Source organism: Cupressus sempervirens, chromosome 11 (assembly GCF_028749045.1).
Source record: "Cupressus sempervirens isolate cs-2001-9-10 chromosome 11, ASM2874904v1, whole genome shotgun sequence".
Lineage (NCBI taxonomy): Eukaryota > Viridiplantae > Streptophyta > Pinopsida > Cupressales > Cupressaceae > Cupressus > Cupressus sempervirens.
This window is the reverse complement of record NC_143128.1, coordinates 842,815,054-842,835,775: the sequence shown is the minus strand read 5'-3', so window position 1 is coordinate 842,835,775 and position 20,722 is coordinate 842,815,054. Positions and strand designations below refer to the sequence as shown.

Below are 20,722 nucleotides of genomic sequence, written 5' to 3'. Positions count from 1 at the left end.
CTCTTCTTTCTTCTTTTTAATCAGTTGATTATACTCTTTTCTACTTTCTTTGTTCATGTTCTTTTTCCAATTCCTTTTTGCCATTTTGCACTCCTCATCAAACCAAGGATTGGCCGGAAAGGTGTTCTTGGCTTCTTTTGTGGCCCTAGATCTTTTGCACTCCTCCAATGCTTTAATGATAGTAAGAACAAGATTATCCTTGTCCATGAAATGTTGTTTTTCAGACTCTAGATGGTTTCCTGGAACCCTAGACAGCCGCAAAAGAGAGTCTTGAAAAGTATCATGGTTTTCTTGTGTCATTAAAACTTTGCCAGTCGGAATCATCTTCCTCTTCTGTAAAAGTTTTGGGACAATATGTTGATCTTTGAAGTGAGTTTGGTTGTTTGCTGTTCTAGTATTGAAATCCCCTATTAACATTATTTCCCCTAAAGAGCTAAAGGCTGTTATGTCTTTTTTTAGCGCAACAAATGGATCTTCTCGATCCAACCTATGTTTTTTATATATTTTTGAGCCTTTTGGAGCGAAGTAACATATAGCCACCCTTGTAGAAATCTGATTCTCTGTTATTTTTATCCAAATATACTGCTTGTTTACATCTTCTTTCTCTAAGTTTACAAATCTGCTCCAAGTTTCTTTTATTAGAACGGTGATGCCTCCATGCCCCTTACCATTATCTATCTTTTCATTCCACAGTGATACCTTCTTATACCCTTCAAAATCTAGAACTCTACATCCATCATGTTCATGAGTCTCGGTAAGCATAATGATGTCATTATCTTTAGCTATCGGCTCTAACCCAGGTCCTCTTCTCCAAGGATAACCTCTACAGTTCCAGCTAACTATAGTTAAATGTTCCTGGGTGGGCCCGAATTCCTATTTATTGCGTGTGATTTTGTTGCTGATTTGGGCTTTGCCATCTTGTAGCCACGCCCACTTGCCTTTTCCTCTTGCTGTTTTCACTTTTTCCCATTCCTTCCTCCTTTCTTCTTGCTGAGTTACGGTGAGGTTATCATCAAGATATATGCGTGTGCCTCTAAGAAACTTCCTCTTGCTGAAAATGTTATTTTTATCTCCTATATTCTTCATTGTCACTCTAACATGTCTATCTTTGCCTCCTCTAATCCATTTTCCGATTCTTTGAGCTTGTATGGTTGTTCCATGCCAGTCTAATTGGTCTTTAAAGAAGTCTTTAACTAAATCCGTTGTTTTCTCCTGTTCTCCATAGTCTCGTAGCCCTTTGACAACGATATTTGTTGCTTTCTCATTTCTTTCTTTTTCCTCTCTAATCTGTCTCCGAACTTATTTTTCTATGTTGTCAATAGGAGTGTTTGCTGGCCCCTTTACTATGTTGGCCCATGATCTAACTTCTTCAATCTGTTCTCTGAGTTGATTCTCTTTTATTTCCATATTGGCCATGGCATCTTGTATATTTTTCATTTGCGAGTTTTTGTCTACTTCTGTAGCCTCTCCTTCTCCCATAGTACTTGTTGCTGTCCTCTTTTCCCCTACTTCTTTCTTCAACAGTATTAATTCATACTCTCCTTTTTCCATATTAAATTGCAATTTTTGAATTTGTTCTCTAAGTGACTTGACCTCCGCTGCCAGCTTCCAGTTATCTTCAGTAACTCTTTTCATTGTGATACTTTCTATTTGGTTCCTCTCCTCAAGTGCCCACACCCTTTCCTTCATAGCTACTAAATCATTCACAAAAATGTCTGGATACCACGTCATAGGTGTCCTTGTGGAGCTGTAATTATTCGGTAGCCCATCCTCCACTGTGTCTATCACCTGAGAATTATCTGGCTTCCCTTTACCGTTAATATCTCTGATATTATCAAACTGCTTAATTGTTTTAGAGATTTCAGTCGGCCTCAGACTTTGTTCTCCCTCCCTTGTGCTGTCTGGGGTTTGTGGAATCGGTTTCGGAAGTAAAGCTGCTAACTTCCCTCTTTTTGCATTTTTAAACTTTCATATCTTTCTCCGCCTAATTATTCTTTTATATTGTTTGGCATTCACATAGATGTAGTTGCCCCTTGTGAGTGGTCCGCTGGCTTGTGATAAGCTCAAAGTGTTTGTGGATAAATTACCATTTGTCCCTCCAAGATTGAATGAACTCGTGTGTCCGGCTGAGGGTTTTGGAATAATGAGGAAGCTCCCTTGATTCCACTTGATGCTGCTGCTGTGCATTAAACTATCTCCGTATGTCAGGACCAAGCCACTATTGCCGGAGATGTCGTGTTTCGTAGCTTCTTTCAAACTAGTTTGCTGTTCTGCTGTTACGGGTGCCCTGACTATCTGATTCTCTGCCACCCTGTTACTATCAGATCCTGTGTTATGTAAGGTGGACCCATCGAGTTCTGACTGTTCCTCTCTTATCTTAGGTTGATCAGTCAATGATACTTTTACAAGTATCCTATCTGCAGATGTATCTGTGATTTCCCCGTTTGTTCCGTCCATGAGGACCATATCATTCCCACCGGTGCCTTGTTTATATGTTTTTAATGGTGTTTTACTGTTGTAAACTTACCAATGCCAGGAGAAGAAACAAAGGGAGCCTGAACAAGTGCAAAATCATATGCAAGATAAAAGGAAAAGGCGTACCTGGGATCTGCCTGTCCGCCTATTGGAGGCACATATTGTTGTCTTCAAATGGAACCGAGCTGGAGCCCACTGAAAGAGAGGGACACCATATCAAGCAAAATCATCATCTGGAAGCCCGCCAATATCAAAGTCTTTAGTACTTAATGGTCCCACCGGTTGCTAAGACTACCGACCAAACCCTTAAATCTGCCCCTGCACTGATCCCGTGTTTTGTGGACCCCTCAATCAGAATGCTGGACCCCTCAAATTTGTATGTAGACCTTGTTACGTGACAATTCCAATCCCCACAAAAATAAACAAATCGCCAGTTTGGCTCACACCCGTTCTGTTCTGTTCCACGCTCACGAACCTGCAATGACGTGGAATACCTCTTACCTCTTGCTCTGAAAATGCGGATTGATCATGTGAAGAACCTCCCGTGTAAGGTAGCAAGCAATCCAGCGACGAACTCAACGTCCTTCTGCCCCCAGTTTGCAGTTGATATTTGAGAGAGGGCGCGAATGAAGAGAAGAAACGAGTGCCAAAAATGATTGGCATATACTCAATGTGTATATTCCTGTATCTGTCAAGAATTTCGATTTGACACGTTAAAATGACAAGTATGAAGAACAACAGCCAATTCGCACAACAGCCAGTATGAAGAAAAAGGCACGGGAACAAGCCAACACTGATGCGAGGGCGTTTCATCAGACTGTCGTTGACCAAGCCCTAGCTCTGCAAACTGATGCGAATGTTGTCGGAACACCAATCATGCCGCCCCCTACTCATGCAGAACCAAGCCCAGTTCAGCAAAAACCAATTATTATGGACAAATCAGATGATGGCAAGGAAGGTAAATCTATTTCCTTTACCTTGCCTAACAATATTTTAGACGTTATCTCTGATTGGAAAGCAAAACACGTAATTTTATTCTTTCTTAAGGGGATTCCTTCAGAACAGGATTTTTTTAAATGGGCTTGAAACAACTAGAAATCCAAAGGCTGGTTTATAGAAGCCTTTACAGGGCTTGGCGGGGGTTACGTTTCCTTCACCTTCATTGACCTGATCATGCTAAAATGATTTTGCAATTTGGTTCTTGGATAATATGCGGTCAAAAATTCTATGTTCAGGCTTGGTATATTGACTTCCATCCTGAAGGTATCACCAAATCGAAGTATCCAATGTGGGTTGAGTTCTCTTCTCTTAACCTAGCTTTCAGACCTTTCCTTCATGACATAGCCTCCCAGCTTGGAAGAGTGCAAACAGAACTCAGATAAATGGTCGAGCTTGCGTATCCAACCCAGAGTCTGCGTTGAAATGGACCTTACTCAGGCCCTTCCGTCTTCTATTAAGTGTTGGGCTGGGCTTTGAATTTGAACAAAAAATACACTACCTAAAAAAGCCCAATGCCTGCTTTTACTGCCGCAGGGAAGGCCATCTGATTTGAGAATGTCCTGTTCGTAAGCCTTGGCCCACAGTAACTCAACCAGTGATGCTCCTCTGCAACCATCATAGGCTCCTTCCAAACCTCTTCGTCCCAAAGAAAATATTTCGTGATGCAGGAGCATCTTCCATCCAAAATAAAGGGGAGACATGTTGAATGTAAAATTTAAAATTTAAAATTAATTTAAAAAAAAAAAAAAAAAAGATCTGGAGGAGAGAGAAAGTGACGAAAATTAGAGGAAAAATAATAAAAAATAAAAAAAGAGAAAAGAAAGGAAAAGAGGATTTTTATTTTCGAGGTGCATAGGTGGCATAAAAAGAAAAAAAAAATTTAAAAAAAAAAAAATTGTCATTACATTAATCGAGGTGTGTAGGTGGCATCTTAGAAGCTTGTGGAAAGTTTCTTAAATCTTGCATTTAATATTTGTTGTGATCCATAAAGGAAATGTAATTTTCTAATTGGGCCACATGGTGGTGCTTAGTTGTAATTCTAGAAGGTTATGGAAGTTTTAGAAGGTTGTGGATATTGTGTAGGAGGAATTCTAGAAGGTTGTGGATAAGCCATGCATGGGGTGGTAAGTGCCTATTTAAGCAAGGCATATGAGCATTTCTAATCAAGTTTGAGAAGTAGAAGCTAGAAGGCGTGAAGACTTCAAGGTGTGAAAACTCTAAAGGTGTAGCTCTTCAAGTAGAAGTTATTGGTGAAGCTCTTGGTGTGAAGACTCTTATTTAGGATTTCTCTTATGTTGAAGAAGTCATATCATCTTGTGGGTGTTGTAAGGATCTTAAGTATAATAAAATTTCTTGTGAAGCATTTTTTTTAATTTCTCTTGGTCTCCATATTGTTGCTTTGTTGATTGTGAGTAGGTAAGGGTGGTGTGGCCCTCTATCATTTCGTCTCTTGTCAGTCCTCGTTCCACCTCGTCATCTTTTACATGCCCTTCCTCTTATTGACAAGAATCAACGTCATTTAAAGAGGCTCACCTCACCTCTGATTCTAGAGGTCCTAAAAGAAGAAAGAATTCCTTGGCACCTCGCCTCTTACAACCAACACACTCTATGTGGACAGGATTTCAACTCCTTCCAAAGCAGCTCTCATATCCCGATCATGCTCGACTTCACCTGCACGTCCTGACAACAATGTTAGTGTTGATTCTCTTCCCAATTCTGATGATAACGTTAGTACCTCATTGCTCATGGAGGAAGATCCTCCCCTTGTTCCTCCTCAATGAAGTATTGCATTCAATCTTGGAATGTCAGGGGGTTGACTCTTCCCACTTGGAAATTTCATGTCAAGAAATCTATCCAGGTTAACCAGCTTGATGTTATTATGCTTCAGGAGTCAAAATCAACAATATTCGCTTGCAAGAAACTCTCGCTTCCAGTTGGAAGGAAGCTTGGTTCCAGCATACTAATCACTCATAAGGAGGGGGCGGCGCTGTTCTGGGCCTTGCCCCTTGGCTTTCTCAACATATTGTTAATTCTGGCACTGATCCTTATAATAGCTGCGTTGGGCCATTATTAGATTCAAGATACCCTCTATGGCTTTTATTCCATCTATGCTCCCAACACCCCTGCTGATAGAATTCTCCTCTGGGACTAGTTACACATAAGTCTTCCCCAAACTGAATGGATCATGGGGGGTGACTTTAATATGGTGGATCACCTTGCAGACCGTAGCTGGAATAACAATGCCAATCTCTCTCATAAAGAATTTGAAGCATGGACTTCAGCTAGAAATGCCTTTAGTGTTTTTGATCTCATCATTGGCAAAGTTGGGCTTCAAAAAGAATATTGGTTTACTTGGCATAACTGTAGGGATGGTCCTTTAAGGAAAATGAGTCGTCTTGATTGTTTTATATCTCTCCTAGTTGTTAGATTCTCCTCTCCTCTAATGGCTTGCAGGTTCAGCTAGACCTTGTTGCTACACTCACAGACCATTTACCCATTTTATCCTCCATTTCCTTGTCCAATCAGCTCCCTTATTTCAGACCTTCCTTTTAAGCTTAATGTCTCCCACCTAAAGCAACAGGATTGTATTGACAGTCTCCTGGCTATGTGGCAATCTGAACCTAAACTCCAACAAGACTGTTGGATTTCTTGGTGGGAAAGAACCATCAATCGGTGCATTCTCTTTCTTCCTGAGTATGTTCGAAGAGTGGCTGCCACACACAGGAGACTTGCAAAGTCTCTTGAAGGGTAGTTGCATGCAAAGAGAACCCTCCTTGCTGCCAATCCCACCAATACTGCGATTCAACAAGTGGTGGTTCAAGCTGAAAATCTCTTGCGTAAATTTGAAGCTTATAAGAACAAAGGAGCCCAAATTCGTTCTCGTCTTACATGGATTAAAGAGGGTGATAGGGGCTCAAAATTCTTCTTTCACTTCCTTCAACATAAGCAGCTAGGAACATATTTCTGCCATCAAGAATTCTGAAGGTGTATTGAAAATCAATACTCTGAAATCATGCAGGTCTTCTATGAGTATTATATTTTTGTGGATGAATCTGCTGGAGATCCCCTTTTACCTGTTTTAGAAGAGAGCATCTCCCATTGTATTCCTTGTAAAAGGGACTCAGAGTATAGCCACTACGTTGATTGCCTTCCTACTATAGAAGATTTAGATGGGGCCCTTTGTCTAATCTCTTTAGAGAAGACCCCTGGGGCTGATGGCCTTCCGGTAGAATTTTACAAAGCTATGTGGCCTTACATTCGAAACGACTTCTATTATGTTTACATTGAAGCCATTGAAACAGGTTCTTTAGGTGCCTTTATAAGTCAAGATATAATTAAACTCATCCCTAAAGGCAAAGAAGAAGACTCAGTTAATGGTTGGAGGCCTATCACCCTCCACAACACTTCTTACAAGATAAAATCTAAAGCCTTGGCACGGAGAATCAAAAACATTACCCAAGATATTGTCAGACCTGAAAAGGCTGGGTTCCTTGGAGGGAGATTCATTCTGGATAATCTTCTCCTAGCTTGGGAGACTGCTAATTGGGCACAGCAAACTGCTCAAGATGCTCTGATCATCAAATTAGATTTTGACAAGGCCTATGATCGTATTCACTGGCCATCCGTTCTAAATATGCTCAAGTGGTTGGGTTTTGGTCCCATAGCTGTGGTCAATGGAGCTCTGTTCCCTCAATTTCCTCTTCAAAAGTCCATTCGCCAAGGCTGCCCACTGGCTCCTCTCCTTTATGTTCTTGCTGCAGACGCTTTAAGATACCTTTTACAACATGTGCTTTCGACCAATCTCATCAAAGGTATCCCTCTGCCCGGAAGCTCCATTGCTCTTAACTCACACTTTGTTGTTGATAGTATGTTGTTTATACAAAATTCAGCTTCAGAAATTGTGAATACTCTGGATGTTTTAGATCTGTACTGCTCGATTTCAGGGTCAAAATTGGGTATGCAAAAGACTAAATTCTTCATGATTCGCCCTGCTGCTCCCCCTTCTTGGATTCCTAATGACTGAAAAGAAGTTAAACATGGTTGTATCTCTAGATACCTGGGCATCCCCCTTGGCATTAGAGTATCTCTCAAGGACATGTGGAGTTGACTTATGACCAAATTAAAAAGAAATTTCTTCATTGATCCAACCACTTTCTCTCTATGGTAGGACACTAAGTCACAAGATACGCCGAATTTCATCCATGAAGTTCGAATTTCAGCGAATTTTTACCCTTTCCGAATTATATGATATTTAATATAATATTGTTATTTATAATAATATTATTTTGTTTTTAAATAATATTGAGTTATTTAGTTCAATAATTTAGCAATGCTTAACTATTTCGACAATTTTATGTATATATTAACTTATATTTAGGAATAAATAAATTTATATAAGTTAAATTTAATGTTGAAATTTTTCCAAATTTTTACCCTTGCTTAATTTCATCCGAATTTTATGATCAACGAACTTGAATTCGAATACGAAACTTGTGACTTGAGTAGGACATATTCAAGTGGCCAACAAGATCTTTCTTGATAGTCATGTCTATATTTCATCTTGCTGGCTCCCTTCCAAATCTTGCTATAATCAGCTTACTAAGCTAATCAGAAACTTTCTTTTGATCAAATGGGACAATAAGAAAGGCTCCCCAACTACTTCTTGGCTGCATTGTATTCAACCCAAAGATAAAGGAGGGTTGGGAATTATAGACCCCTTTACTCTAAGGGATTTGTCTTACTACCAAATGGGTGCTTAGAGCCATGGAAGGAAACTCTCCTTGGAAACATTTAGTTAGACACCGCATCCATACAGCTACAGCAGGAGGCCCTTGGAAATCAGTTAGCTGGAGGGACAGAATCCCTATGGCTCCTTACTTTAAAATACACAGCTCAGCTTCTTTCAACTCTATCTGGAGAGCCTGACAGATTACTTCTAAAAATCTCAGTTGGTTTGACCAATCTTTTAGCCATGGATTGAGTTTTGCTGGGTCTTCCATTTGGTGGAATAGACTGGTCCAGTTTGTAGGTATGGCCTATGCCCTTGGGCCTCATCCAGCAGTTTAAGGGTAAATTTCTTTTCAAAAAAGGAATTCAAGTCTCTAGTGATCTTTCCACTAGTTTCAATTGAAAGCCTTGGCAACTTCTTATTCTCCAACACAACCTATCACCTACTGATAAACATATTGATATTTTTGAAGACATTCAGCAACTTGTTCCTCATCATTTGTTTAGTCTTCTCTCTATTCTTAGTTATGATAGGTTCTGCTATGACTGGAGATGGACCTCTACACATAGCCTCCGTTCTTTCCCTCTCAAGACCATCTATAGCAAACTTCTTCACCCTCTTGTGACCTCCGTTCTTTTAAACTCATATTGGAATTGCAGGCTTGACCGGGGTAAGTGGAACAAACTCAGTCAGCAAATTTGGAAATCAAAAGCTGATGCTCAAGCTCAACTATTGGCCTGGAGGAACTTCTCATTGGTTGCCATCTCACATTCATTCATCCTCCTCCATCCTGTCCGTTCTGCGCCCACCCTGAATCCATTAAGCATGTTTTTTGGTTTCGCTCTCATTCTAAACAATTGTGGCATTCTCTTTTCTCAAGCTTCCCTCCTATTTTTTCTTTTAAATGGTCTTGGAAAAGTGCACTCTTAGGGTCTTCTAAAGACCATAATTTCATCATGCAGACTTGCAGGGAAGTTATTATTGAGCATATCTGGAACTTTAGATGTCTGACCTTATTCTTCAACACTCACTACACCATTTCCATTGAGCTTCACATGATTTTCTCTAATTTTGAGTCTCCATATTGCCCACACGTGGTCCTTTATAGATTCTAATTCAAAGCTTGCTAGCACGCTTCATAACATTAGGTTCCTCCAGAAGTTTGAAGACTCTATTCTGACCCTTGGAAGGACATGTTACCAGTGGGTTCCTCCATGATCCTTTTCCAAAGATGGGTTTGCTATGCTGATTGTTTTCTGATTTTCTCTTTCAGCGACAGTGCAGATGGCTGGTCTATTCTCAGCATTCAAGGAGTACATTGGATTTGTATTTGTGACTTCTTTTCTCTCCATCTCCAGTTTGCTCCAGCAGCTGCAACTTGTTCAGGCAATGTTACTGGTCTCTCTTCTACTGTAATACTTCTTTCAGAAGCAGTTAATTTACTCATAGCAATTAATTTTCTGTCGGTATGGATGCCTCTGACCCATTTTCCATTAGCATTAAGTGCTGTTCAATTTGCCCATCATGCTGTAACTCGTATTTGCGAGTCTACAATTGTTTGCTTTATTGAACAGCTACTCTGAATTCGTAAATGTATGCTTATATCTTCTTTCAATTAATTAAAAAAATAGATTTTTATCATAAACAAATTTTGATAAGAGAAGAATTCAAATTATATGATCGTGTGAATAATTGTTTTGCAGAGATACATCATAATTTATACAAGAACACAAAGCTTAGAAAATGTAAGTCAATTTTGACCATTTAACACTTCTAGCTTAAGAATGAAGCCTTAAAAAAGGGAGGCTAAGTGAGAAACCAGCTTTCATCTCTACATCTCATTCAGAACTTGCTCCCAGTTCTCTGTATTTTGATTGGTACATGCGTTCAAGAAATTATGAGTGCATGCGTTCCCGCTCCAAGAATTCCATGCTTTCCCTCCGCTTGCTTTCCCCTTCTTGTTCTATGCCTAAGCCTTCTCTGTGTTTCTGTTGCTGTTCTACATTTCCTTCATGTTGCTGTTCCTGATGTCGTTCCACGCGCCTGCGTTTTCTGCGTTCCTGTTCCTGTTCGAGGCGTCTGTGCTCAACTCGTCTGCGTTCTCTCCGTTCATTGCGCTCTCTGCGTTCTCCTTCTGCTGACCTCTCAATCTTCTTCCCTACAGCAGAGTCAGACTGTTCTCCACAACCCATATGGCCCAGCAAAACCCACACCTGACTCAGAAATTCCCCTCCACCTGCAACGCACTCTGCATGAAATGGTGCCTTATTGTATACGGCCATGTATATCACCAACCCACCCCAGTAATTAGCCAATAACTTCCACCTTTCTTCGTCCTCTTGCTCCATCAGCCACCGGGCTAGTGATCCCACCCTGCCTAAGATCCCTTCGTCCTTGCACTGTATCAGATCTCTAGGATCTTTCCCAATATATCCCTTCGAGCTGAGTTGATCCACAACCTGCACATATGCAATCCTTGCCATATCAGGGTGGAGAGGTAAAAGATTGGGGTGCGACAGCAGCAGATATGCACAGTACCTTGACAATATTCTACTCAATCGTAGATTATTATTAGTCTCAGCCTTATCTCTGGCGTTGTCGCATATTGTGGTAGCTATGTGCCACATTAGAATGACCTCCTGCAGATTGCCATTCAACAGCCAGACATTTCTGACTGCAGCTTCCTCTGTAAACAAATCCTCCTCAAAGTTGTAAATCCTATCTCTGCATGCATCGATATCATTCTGCACAGAACATCTGACTTTTAAAATGGTAAAAATGAAGTCTTTGAGCTCCTCTTGGACAGAGACTGTGTGGATGTGCCTCAGTTTGATGTACCCACTTATAATAAAATTGTCTGGCTTTAGTCCAACTTTCTTCCACAGTAAAGGAGGCCTGTTAATCCAAGTCTGTATGAAACAATGTTGCTGAATTTTATTGCACTGGTATCTGTCTCCTCTGACCACATCCCGAACCTTGCCTAGCACAAGCAAAGCAATCTCTATCACCTTTTGTCTGCAGATTCTGCACCACTTAAGAGCGCTCTGTGAGTGGGGATCATGTCTAATTTCGTCCACATGAGCACAAATTAACCCGACCCTGGTCCAGTCTGATATCATCATTTGGCATAATTGAAACAGCTCCACCAGAAGCGCTACTGCGATCACAATGAATGTCACTGTCCGCTGTGCTTCTCTAAATGCCGAATTTCTCAATATCATAAACCCCACAGCTCCCGTGAGAGTGGTGTTGACAAGGCGCACTAATACTCCCCACTTAGTAAACATTGTGCCGCTCCACTTTGAGAAGAAGGCATCGTACATGAATTTCAACTCCATCTCTACTATCCCGAAGGCTTCCTTTCCAGTGAAGGCGAACCAGACTGTTCTTGTCCTCTTCCATTCCCCTTCATCAAAATACAAATTTACGAACCTCCTCTTGTACATTTTGAATAAAGCATGGGAAAAACAGAGATTATAGTCCTTCCCTTCAATTTTAAAATTCTGGAGATCCACAAGAGTTATTATCCCTCTTCCTTCCAGTGAAGGTGCCTCTTGCCGTGCTTCAGATGAAGATGTTTTCTCAATCATTCTCTGCACTTTCTTCTCTCCCATAACGACATAACCATGGTGGTTTACGTAAGAGCTCTCCTTTATATATTTGGAAATTGGCAGACATGACTTGACTATTTGAGAATAACTAGCGAACCACAAAGCAAGCGTCCTCTCGGCGTACTTAGTGGTTCCTGCAACCAGCAGAAGAATAGCAGAAGCAAATGCGCTGCCTCGCAATGTTGATGAATACAAAATATACGTTGCAATAGAAACTTGATAAACCATGGTGAATCCATGTCTCAACCATAGTTCATTATCAGCTATGGAATAGGCGGTTATGGCATCTGGGCCTCCCAAATGTAGCAGTAGCGAGGGAGCCCATATTCCATATATGCCACTCCTAGCACTATGAGTCATGGTTCCCAGTGCAGATATGGCCACAGCATCCGCAGAAATGTAAGCCCCCCACACCATCAAACGAAAAAATCCACTTGAACTCTTATATCTGCGCCCACCAAGAACAACTAAAACAAGCTGAAGCATCATGCTAGTGAGTAGTGCAAGACTTACCAGCCATTCCACTGGAATTCGCAGTGCATAATCTTGCAAGACCCTCGACAGTGAATGAATTCCTACGTCCATGGCCCAAAAAAAAGCTCCACAGAAAAGAACAACGCAAACACACTCTCATCATCGTGCAAAACCGCAGCTTTATAGATGCCACTTTAACTTCAATAACTAGTAGAATTTCGTAAACTTCATTAACAAGTTAAGAATAAAGATATGCCGAAAACATGTTTTAAATGTGACAGCAGCGAATACATTCCCACAGCAAGGAAAAGGATTTGCCAAAGAAGCCGAGCTGCAAGATATTAACTTTGATTATCACTTTATCTAAACTTAACTTGTGATCGATTTAATTCTTCTTCGGAAGATGATTTCAACTGGTAGATTTTTTTTAATAACATCAGTATTCATCATGTTTTCCTCATGGTTGCCCTTACAGATAATTTCACTTGAAGAGTATTCTGATTCTTTGCGTAGCATGGTCTTTGTTTTGTTTTGTTTTCTTCTTTTCATAATATTCTAATTCCTTTTCATTTTCGACTTACTTGTCATTGAAAGTTATGATTTAGAATCATTGATGATGTTTATTTAAATAAAATTTCTTTTCGATTGTAAGATTTGTAAATTTATTGAAGTTTAATATATGTTACTTCTGTAAAATGTCAATGGGTACAAATGTCAGAAATACACATTTAGTACTTACGGTCATATGGCAAATCTTGGATAACATGTCTTCAATCAATTATAAAATTCTCCTTAACGATATTAAAGTCTTTTAGCTATGCACTTAGCTTCCTAGCCCTGAAGATGTATCATTGAATCCTAGCCTTGAGATGTATTATTGAATATGGTCAAATAATAATTTTCAATATAGTATTAGTTAATCTTATAAGCTTTACCTTACAATTTTTCTGAATGTCTTCTACAACTTAGTAAGTGTTATGCACGATTCAATATAAAATTATAAATTAAAAAAGGAGCAATGACCAAGTGAATATAAGGTTTTTCTTTTCCTAGTTTCTCCTTTTTAATCCTAGATAACCCTTTTCCATAAACTCATTCAATAACAGTTCAGCAATAATTCCATGTATGAAGCATAAGTGTATGCAATAAGGAGTTCAATTTGAGACTTTTTATTGAAAGAAAACACAAAAAGAAAAACAAATCAGTAAAATATCACAAGAGTATCCCCTAAATTACACAACAAAGAAGATAGATCCCAACAATATGTGATTGTGATACTTCATGGTCAACACAATTAAAAGTATACATTGCTAACATTAATAAAATAGAGTTGATTTGGATACATCTAGATGTTAAATTTGGTAATTTCAAATCAAAGTTTACTTTTAGATAGACGAGACCAATCTGATAACATAGTTGTACATTATTGGAAAAATGTTCATTATTAAAAAAAAATTATGGATGTAAGTGTACATGTGGAAAGTGAGCAACATAATGTAGGGATAATGCACAATCAAAAGGAAGATGACCCAGTAATCTTAAGTAGTACTCAAGTGTTGAATGGGTCAATGACCCTTCGCTAAGGAATATATTGAGGGAAGTTGGCTTAAAGGGGAAGTAATATGATAATATAAAATAGAAGGCTAGATAAGAAAATATAAATAGTTTTAGGAAATATAGACTTAGAAAAAAAACAAACAATTTTGATAACTAGAAACAAAAACTAGGAAATTGTAGTTTATCTTGCTATCTAAATTTGAAGTATATATTTTTAGTATATAGAATGAATTGATCATTCTATTCCTAGGGACAAATAGATTAGGTTGTTATGTTCCTAATAGATTTTTTTGAAACTTTTATAATCAAACTAATAAATCTCACACTTTCTAGATTAATTCCTAATAGCTATGCTACATGTTCCTGGATGTAGTTAAATGGGGAAAACATTGAAGAAAGGGTCTCATCTTGTTCAAATACCTATTTAAGAACCAACCTTGAATTTGTAATGAAATTACATAAAGGGAGGTATGTAAGTGCAAATATAGATGCTAGGTAAATGAATGCACCTATTGACACAAAAGCTTGTATCCTTGCCTAAAGTCTTACCTAAAGCAGCCTTGTGTAACATGGAAACAATCTCGAAAGTGTGGAACTTTGCAACTTGAGATTGAATCTCCGGAGAAGGCCGATTTCCTTACTATTAGGATGCACCTAACTATTTTTTGAGAGGAAAAGAAAGAAGGAATGCATGAAAGCAAACTACCTAATCTAATCTAAGAGGAGGTGATACACCAAATAGTATGTTTAACCTTATTTTTGCCTAAAAATGCACAGTTCATGAATACAACTTCAAAGTATATATAGATTCAATCCTCGCTTAATCCAACAACTATATGTAGATCAAAACCAAAAGAATGTTATAAGGAAGAGACTTCACTTTATATCATTTAGACTCAAATAGATATAATCATACAATTGATAAAGAAGACAATACATTAGCACAAAGGCAAGAAGGTATTGCATTGTATATTAATGGAAGAAAAAGATACAACAAAAGAATGTTTTAACTCATAGGCAAAGGAAATTACAGTAGTAGAGCATAAACATACAATACTACATAATCAAAGAAAAGACCAACCTTGAGAAGGGTTACAAAATCTGCTTTTATGGTACAAGCATAACCAGATAGCTTCTACCCTAAGGCAAAATTTCAACAACTGCATTCAAGATTGTAGAGAACGGTCACTGCAAATCTGTGAAAGATTTGATCATGGCACACATACAAACACAACAAAATCACTTATTCACCAAACAAAGCCCTTGAGAATACAGAAACGACGACCATTATCATTCTCACTAATTAGATGGACCAACAAGCGACGATGGAGTGTCTCTTTATATTTATCAGACATGGGGATCGATGAAAGTGGTTGCAGAAGATTGAAAAGATCAGATCTACCATCAAAGAACTACTTCCTTGTTATCAACCCGCCAAGTTAGCCTTGTCATCGGTCAACTGGAGTCAATTGTAAAGCTTTGCCAGGTGGACCAATGATACTTTATCATTCCACCGCCCTGCCAGTATTCAACTTATGTTTCATGTTTGACTGCCCATGATTGCAACTTTGCGACCACCTTTCCTCATTAGCTATTATTTCTTGCGAAGCCGTGAACAAAGCATATCGTTGCTTCATAGCTTATCCTTAGCATCTTCCTCTAATTGCCACGATCAGACAACAACATGAAACTGATGTCTCACATCATCACCACTTGATATCTAACCTAGCATTAGATGCTTGTGACTGTGCAGGATCGTGACCCAAACTACCAACATACCATTCGTGCAGTCGCGGCTTGAACCCTGACTTGACATGAAATGCATTCGACCATGTGAATGAGGAAGGATTGCGACATCGCAACACTAACTGTAGCTCAAGCCATAACCCCAATGAAATTACGACGACCATCTGGTTTGCTCATTTCATGTTATTGCTGCTTGATTCTTTAACCCATCACTAACCCTAGCGACCATGCACATAAGGTGATTCATGACTTCACTATCCTAACTATGGTTAACACTAAACTCTCCGCGATCATGTGAATGAGGAAGGGTCGCCACGTCATAGCTTAAACCTAGAGTTAAGGTCATACCTCGGAGCAATAAAGGGAGATCGCAACATCGCTACTCAAAACTAGATGTTAGCTTTTTAAACTGCGAAGCCGTGCCAACCGTTGGAGAGACTTGTCGCACATTCACACCTCCTTTGATATTTAAGCCATAGACTGCAATGACTGAGTGAGGAAGGATAGTCGTATGATCACGACTTGGGTCTACAAGGGGATAAAGCATAAAAGGCTTGAACTTAGGAAAATAAGGGATAAGCCAAAGCTTAAATGTATCCTTTATAACATTTGATTATTTGAATATTTGAATAGATATGACTGTTGGTCATGCTTGATAGGCAAAACTCAATTTTTTGGCAGGAGGGCAAATATGGTTAACGATACCTTCATTTAAATGGATGTGGAAAGCACGAGTATTTATGTATATGCTTGTATGTTGCTTGAATTATAGTTATTGAACTTTGGAATGTCAAAAGGAATCAAGGATGCATTCACAAATGCATGGATCTATAAATGCCACTTCTAGATCTTCAATATTTTCATAATTGATGAACACTTATTGCAAAGGAAGAATGTAAGTGCTTGGATAGATGATCTTCTTGGTTGATTGAGAACTCCTTTACTTAGCCATCATGGGAGAGGAGATTTCTACAATGAAGAAAATTTCCTTCAAAATAACTTGGATACTTGAGGAAATGCTAGATCATGGATGCTTGAATTCACATCTTGCATTTGATCGCTTGATCACGATTTCCTTACTAGTAATAGTTCTTCTGGTTCCCCAAACAAGGAGAGATAACATGTTTATATACTTGTAACACATTTAAGGATTCAAAACTAATCCAAGTAAACCACATAATCTAAATTACCATCAAAACATTGTTTCATGCCCCAATTCAAAGTTGAGGCCAATTATAGAGGAACATAATGTCTAATATGGTGTCTTCATGGGAACATAATGACCCAGGCATTATGTATCCACGATAATGTGCCAAAATAAAATTTGGTGTTTGGAAGGTATCATGGATGTTAGATTAAACAAAGATAGCTAGTTGGATTCATAATGAATAATAAAATCTTGAAATCTGTAAAATGGAGCCTAATAGAGCATCCCAATATGGGCGCTAACATCTTAGGATGACACATTTATGGTCCCCGAGAGAGAGAGAGAGAGAGAGAGAGAGAGAGAGAGAGAGAGAGAGAGAGAGAATGTCCTTATGGAAATCTTGTCTCCATAAATTGATCTAGAAAATTTGTGTGTCTAAGGACCAAATGAAAGTGGTCCATTTAAGGACCAAAGGAAGGAAGGACCAATCTTAGGGTCCATTAAATAATATTTAGGGTAAAGTAAGGATGAACATAAATAAATATTTTATCTCCTTAACCATATGTATAAGAGAGAGCATTGAATTGTTTTTCCTTGTGTGCGCAAACTATTAAATAAGGATCACATTGTATGCCCCCAAATTAAAGTGATTACAAAAGCCTAAATTTGAGAAATGGATTTAATGGACCATACATGAAGCCTTAAGAGACATTTCTACTATGTGATGCCTCCAAGAAAGGGCATTAAAATACATGATTGTACTGTTGTTAGTTGTAACCCTAATTGGTGTACAATTTCACGATTATTTAGCACACACCTTAGTGTGTTTTCCTTAATAGGATTTCATAACCACATAATGGATATTTAAATTAAAATATGAATCATTTATCATGTCAATCTCATTTACAATCAATTTAAGCCCTCATTTACATTCAGTACAACAAAAATAGACTCAAAGACATGCCTTATGGGTGTACAATGTCATTAGATTTTGGAGAAAACCCTTCTCACAGTACCTTCTCCCAAACTCCACCAAAACTATGTTTACAATGCAAGAAATGACCTTCAATAGCTTGAATTAGGTTTAGGGTTAGGAATACATTCTAGAATATGCCATTTGGCATCCACCGCCAAAACAAAAGGTTCTAGAAAACACGTCAAAAGTCGGTGTAAAATTAGAAGAATCTAAAAATGGTAGTACAACTTTCAGGAGGCATAATTTTTGATCTGAGACTCTTATTAACGAACCATTTACATTTCTAGAAAGCTCTCTAAGCACTCTATAGCCTTCCATTTCTCGAGCTCGCACAAGGCCATTTAGTGCCTCAAATCTGACTTTGAAGCACTCTTAGGGGGTCTTCTAGCAATTTAAAACTGTAGCAACCTTCAAACCATAAAGCCTTTTGACCTGATTCTTTTTCTGGAGTGCTTTAAACTACAAGTATAATCATCCCTCCAACTTGCACCCTCTAACTCATCATAATTATGTCTCAATTACAAAATAACCTATTTTCTACATTGGCACATATCCCATGGTGCTAAAAAATACTAACCCATAAAACCAATAGTGGAACTATGAGAGTTGGAATCTCTATTTGACCCAAATTGATATCCAGAAATAAAAACACATTAAACAAAAACTCACTAAGCATATTTTTGGGTGATATAGGATTTCCCTTACACCACTGGATGCTCCTGCATCAGACACCTAGGGTAAATTGAAAAGTGACCTTGCCACTTTATAGCTGGTAGAGGAAAACCCAAATGGGAAACTTCCACCACAGATATCCAAGTTGAATCCTCCACTGATCATCCTTTCCATTTCACTAGGTATTTTTCATACTGCATGTTTTTGGTACTCCGACCCACACAACTATCCATAATTTCTTCAATCTCTTCCTTCTTAGAAGTAGGAATTGGACATGGCTCCAACATCAACTCCTCCTTTGCACCATCATCATGATCTTCTATTAAATTTGCAATATTGAAAATAGGAGAAATGTGAATCCCATCTGGCAACTCCACCTCATATGCATTTCTTGAATCATGTTTCTTCAAAATTTTGCTGGGGCCAAATTTCTTCATCTTTAGCTTGTTGTGGGTACCCATTGGAAATCATTCCTTCCTCAAGTATAGCATAACAAGATCCCAAACTCGAAACTCCTTATGTCTCCTCTTTTGATCTGCTCTAGCCTTATACTGTAGATTCATCTTGGTAATATATGCATGTACCTCCTCATGTAGGTTCTTGACATGTTCAACAAAGTCTTCTGCCTTAGCACTTTTCCTCTCCCCTTGCTCCATCTTCCTCAGCTCTGGTGCAGTCCTTGTACTACTCCCATACACAATTTGTAATCGTGATTTACTAATACTCCTATTCACAGAATTATTGTAAGAAAATTCTACTTGAGGTATAATCAAATCCCATCCCTTGGGCTTATCTCCTACTAAGCACCTCAAAAAATTGCCCAGACTTCTATTTACTACTTCTGTTTGTTCGTCAGTCTATGGATGATGTGCAAAATTGAACTTCAATTTTGTCTTCAACTTCTTCCACAAAATCCTCCAGAAATATCCAACAAATTTAGTATCTCTATCAGAAACAATACTTTTTGGGAGACCATGTAGCCTCACCACTCCTCTGAAAAACAAATTTGCAATATGCACTGCATATTGAGTCTTTTGGCATGGAATGAAATGTGCCATCTTGGAGAACCTATTAACCACCACAAATATCGAGTCATTACCCTTTTGTGTTGTCGGCAATCCAAGAACAAAATCCATACTTATGTCCTCCCAAAGCTTCGATGGAACATGCAATGGTTGATAGAGTCCAGTATTTTGACTAAATCCTTTGGTTGTTTGACGTACTCGACAACTCTGCACAAACTTCGTCACATCTTGTGATAATTGAGGCCAAAAATAATGTTCACTAATAATGGCAATGGTCTTATCTCGACCAAAGTGTCTTGCCATCCCTCCACTGTGTTTCTCCTTGATCAAGTTCTCCTTCATGGAACTCCTTAGAATACACAATTGACTACCCTTCAACAACATACCATCTTGAATCATGTAATCTAGCCACCTGGTTTTGTCTAGAGTAACAGGTTCTTCACAAGCCTTCCAAGCCTCTGTAAAGTCAGGATCCTCATGGTACAGATTCTTGAGTTCATCAAACCCAACCACTTCAACTTGCATTTCTGTCAGCAACAACTATCTCCTACTTAATGCATCTCCAACCCTATTAGACCTTCCGCTTCTATGTTTTAGTACAAATGTATAGCTTTGCATGAACTCTACCCATTTCAAATGTCTTTGATTCAATTTACCTTGGCTATTTAGGTATTACAATGCTTGATGAGTATACAAGAATTCTTTTGGCAACAAATAATGCCTCCATTTCTTTAAAGCCTGAACTATTGCATAGAACTCTTGATCATAAACATAACACTTCTTTGCATCATTCAATTTTTCACTAAAATAGGCAATAGGCTTACATTCTTGGCTCAACACAACCCCAATAGCACTGCCACTAGCATCACAATCCACCTGTAACACTTCGTTGAAATCAAGAAGTGCCAACATAGGTTGCTTTGTCACCTTCTTCAGCAATTCAAAACTCCTTGCAACTCATGTAGTCCACTTGAACTCTTTTCTACCCCCCTCATTGTTTCAGTTAGGGGTGCACATATACTACTGAAATTCCTATAAAAACTAGCCAGACCATGGAACGATCTTATCTCAGTGGCAGACCTTGGAGTAGGCCATTCCAAGCTGACCTTCACCTTCTCTGGGTCCATTTTGAGACCTTTAGTTGATACAACAAATCCCAAGTAGACTAACTCCCTTTTGACAAAGATACACTTCTTCAAATTAATCAACAATTTCTCTTTCCTCAACCTTTCAAGGACACTATGAATGTGCAATAAATGTTCATCCAAAGACTTACTAAAAATCAAAAAATCATCCAAATAGACAATAACA

The 20,722-nt window shown here is 38.7% G+C and overlaps 2 protein-coding genes across 2 annotated transcripts; one reads left to right on the top strand and one right to left on the bottom strand.

The window, feature by feature from the left end:
* The first annotated feature begins 2,888 nt into the window (after positions 1-2,888).
* On the top strand, positions 2,889-9,852 carry LOC149532178 (uncharacterized). The gene is made up of 2 exons (XM_089809784.1): positions 2,889-3,433; positions 9,477-9,852. The coding sequence occupies exons 1-2, from the start codon at positions 3,238-3,240 to the stop codon at positions 9,617-9,619; spliced, it is 339 nt and encodes a 112-aa protein (XP_089665910.1). The 5' UTR covers positions 2,889-3,237; the 3' UTR covers positions 9,620-9,852.
* A 246-nt stretch (positions 9,853-10,098) lies between these two features.
* LOC149532177 (uncharacterized) lies at positions 10,099-12,399 on the bottom strand. Its single transcript, XM_089808442.1, has one exon. It carries the CDS (start codon positions 12,397-12,399, stop codon positions 10,099-10,101), a length of 2,301 nt encoding a protein of 766 aa, XP_089664568.1.
* Between the last annotated feature and the right edge of the window lie 8,323 nt (positions 12,400-20,722).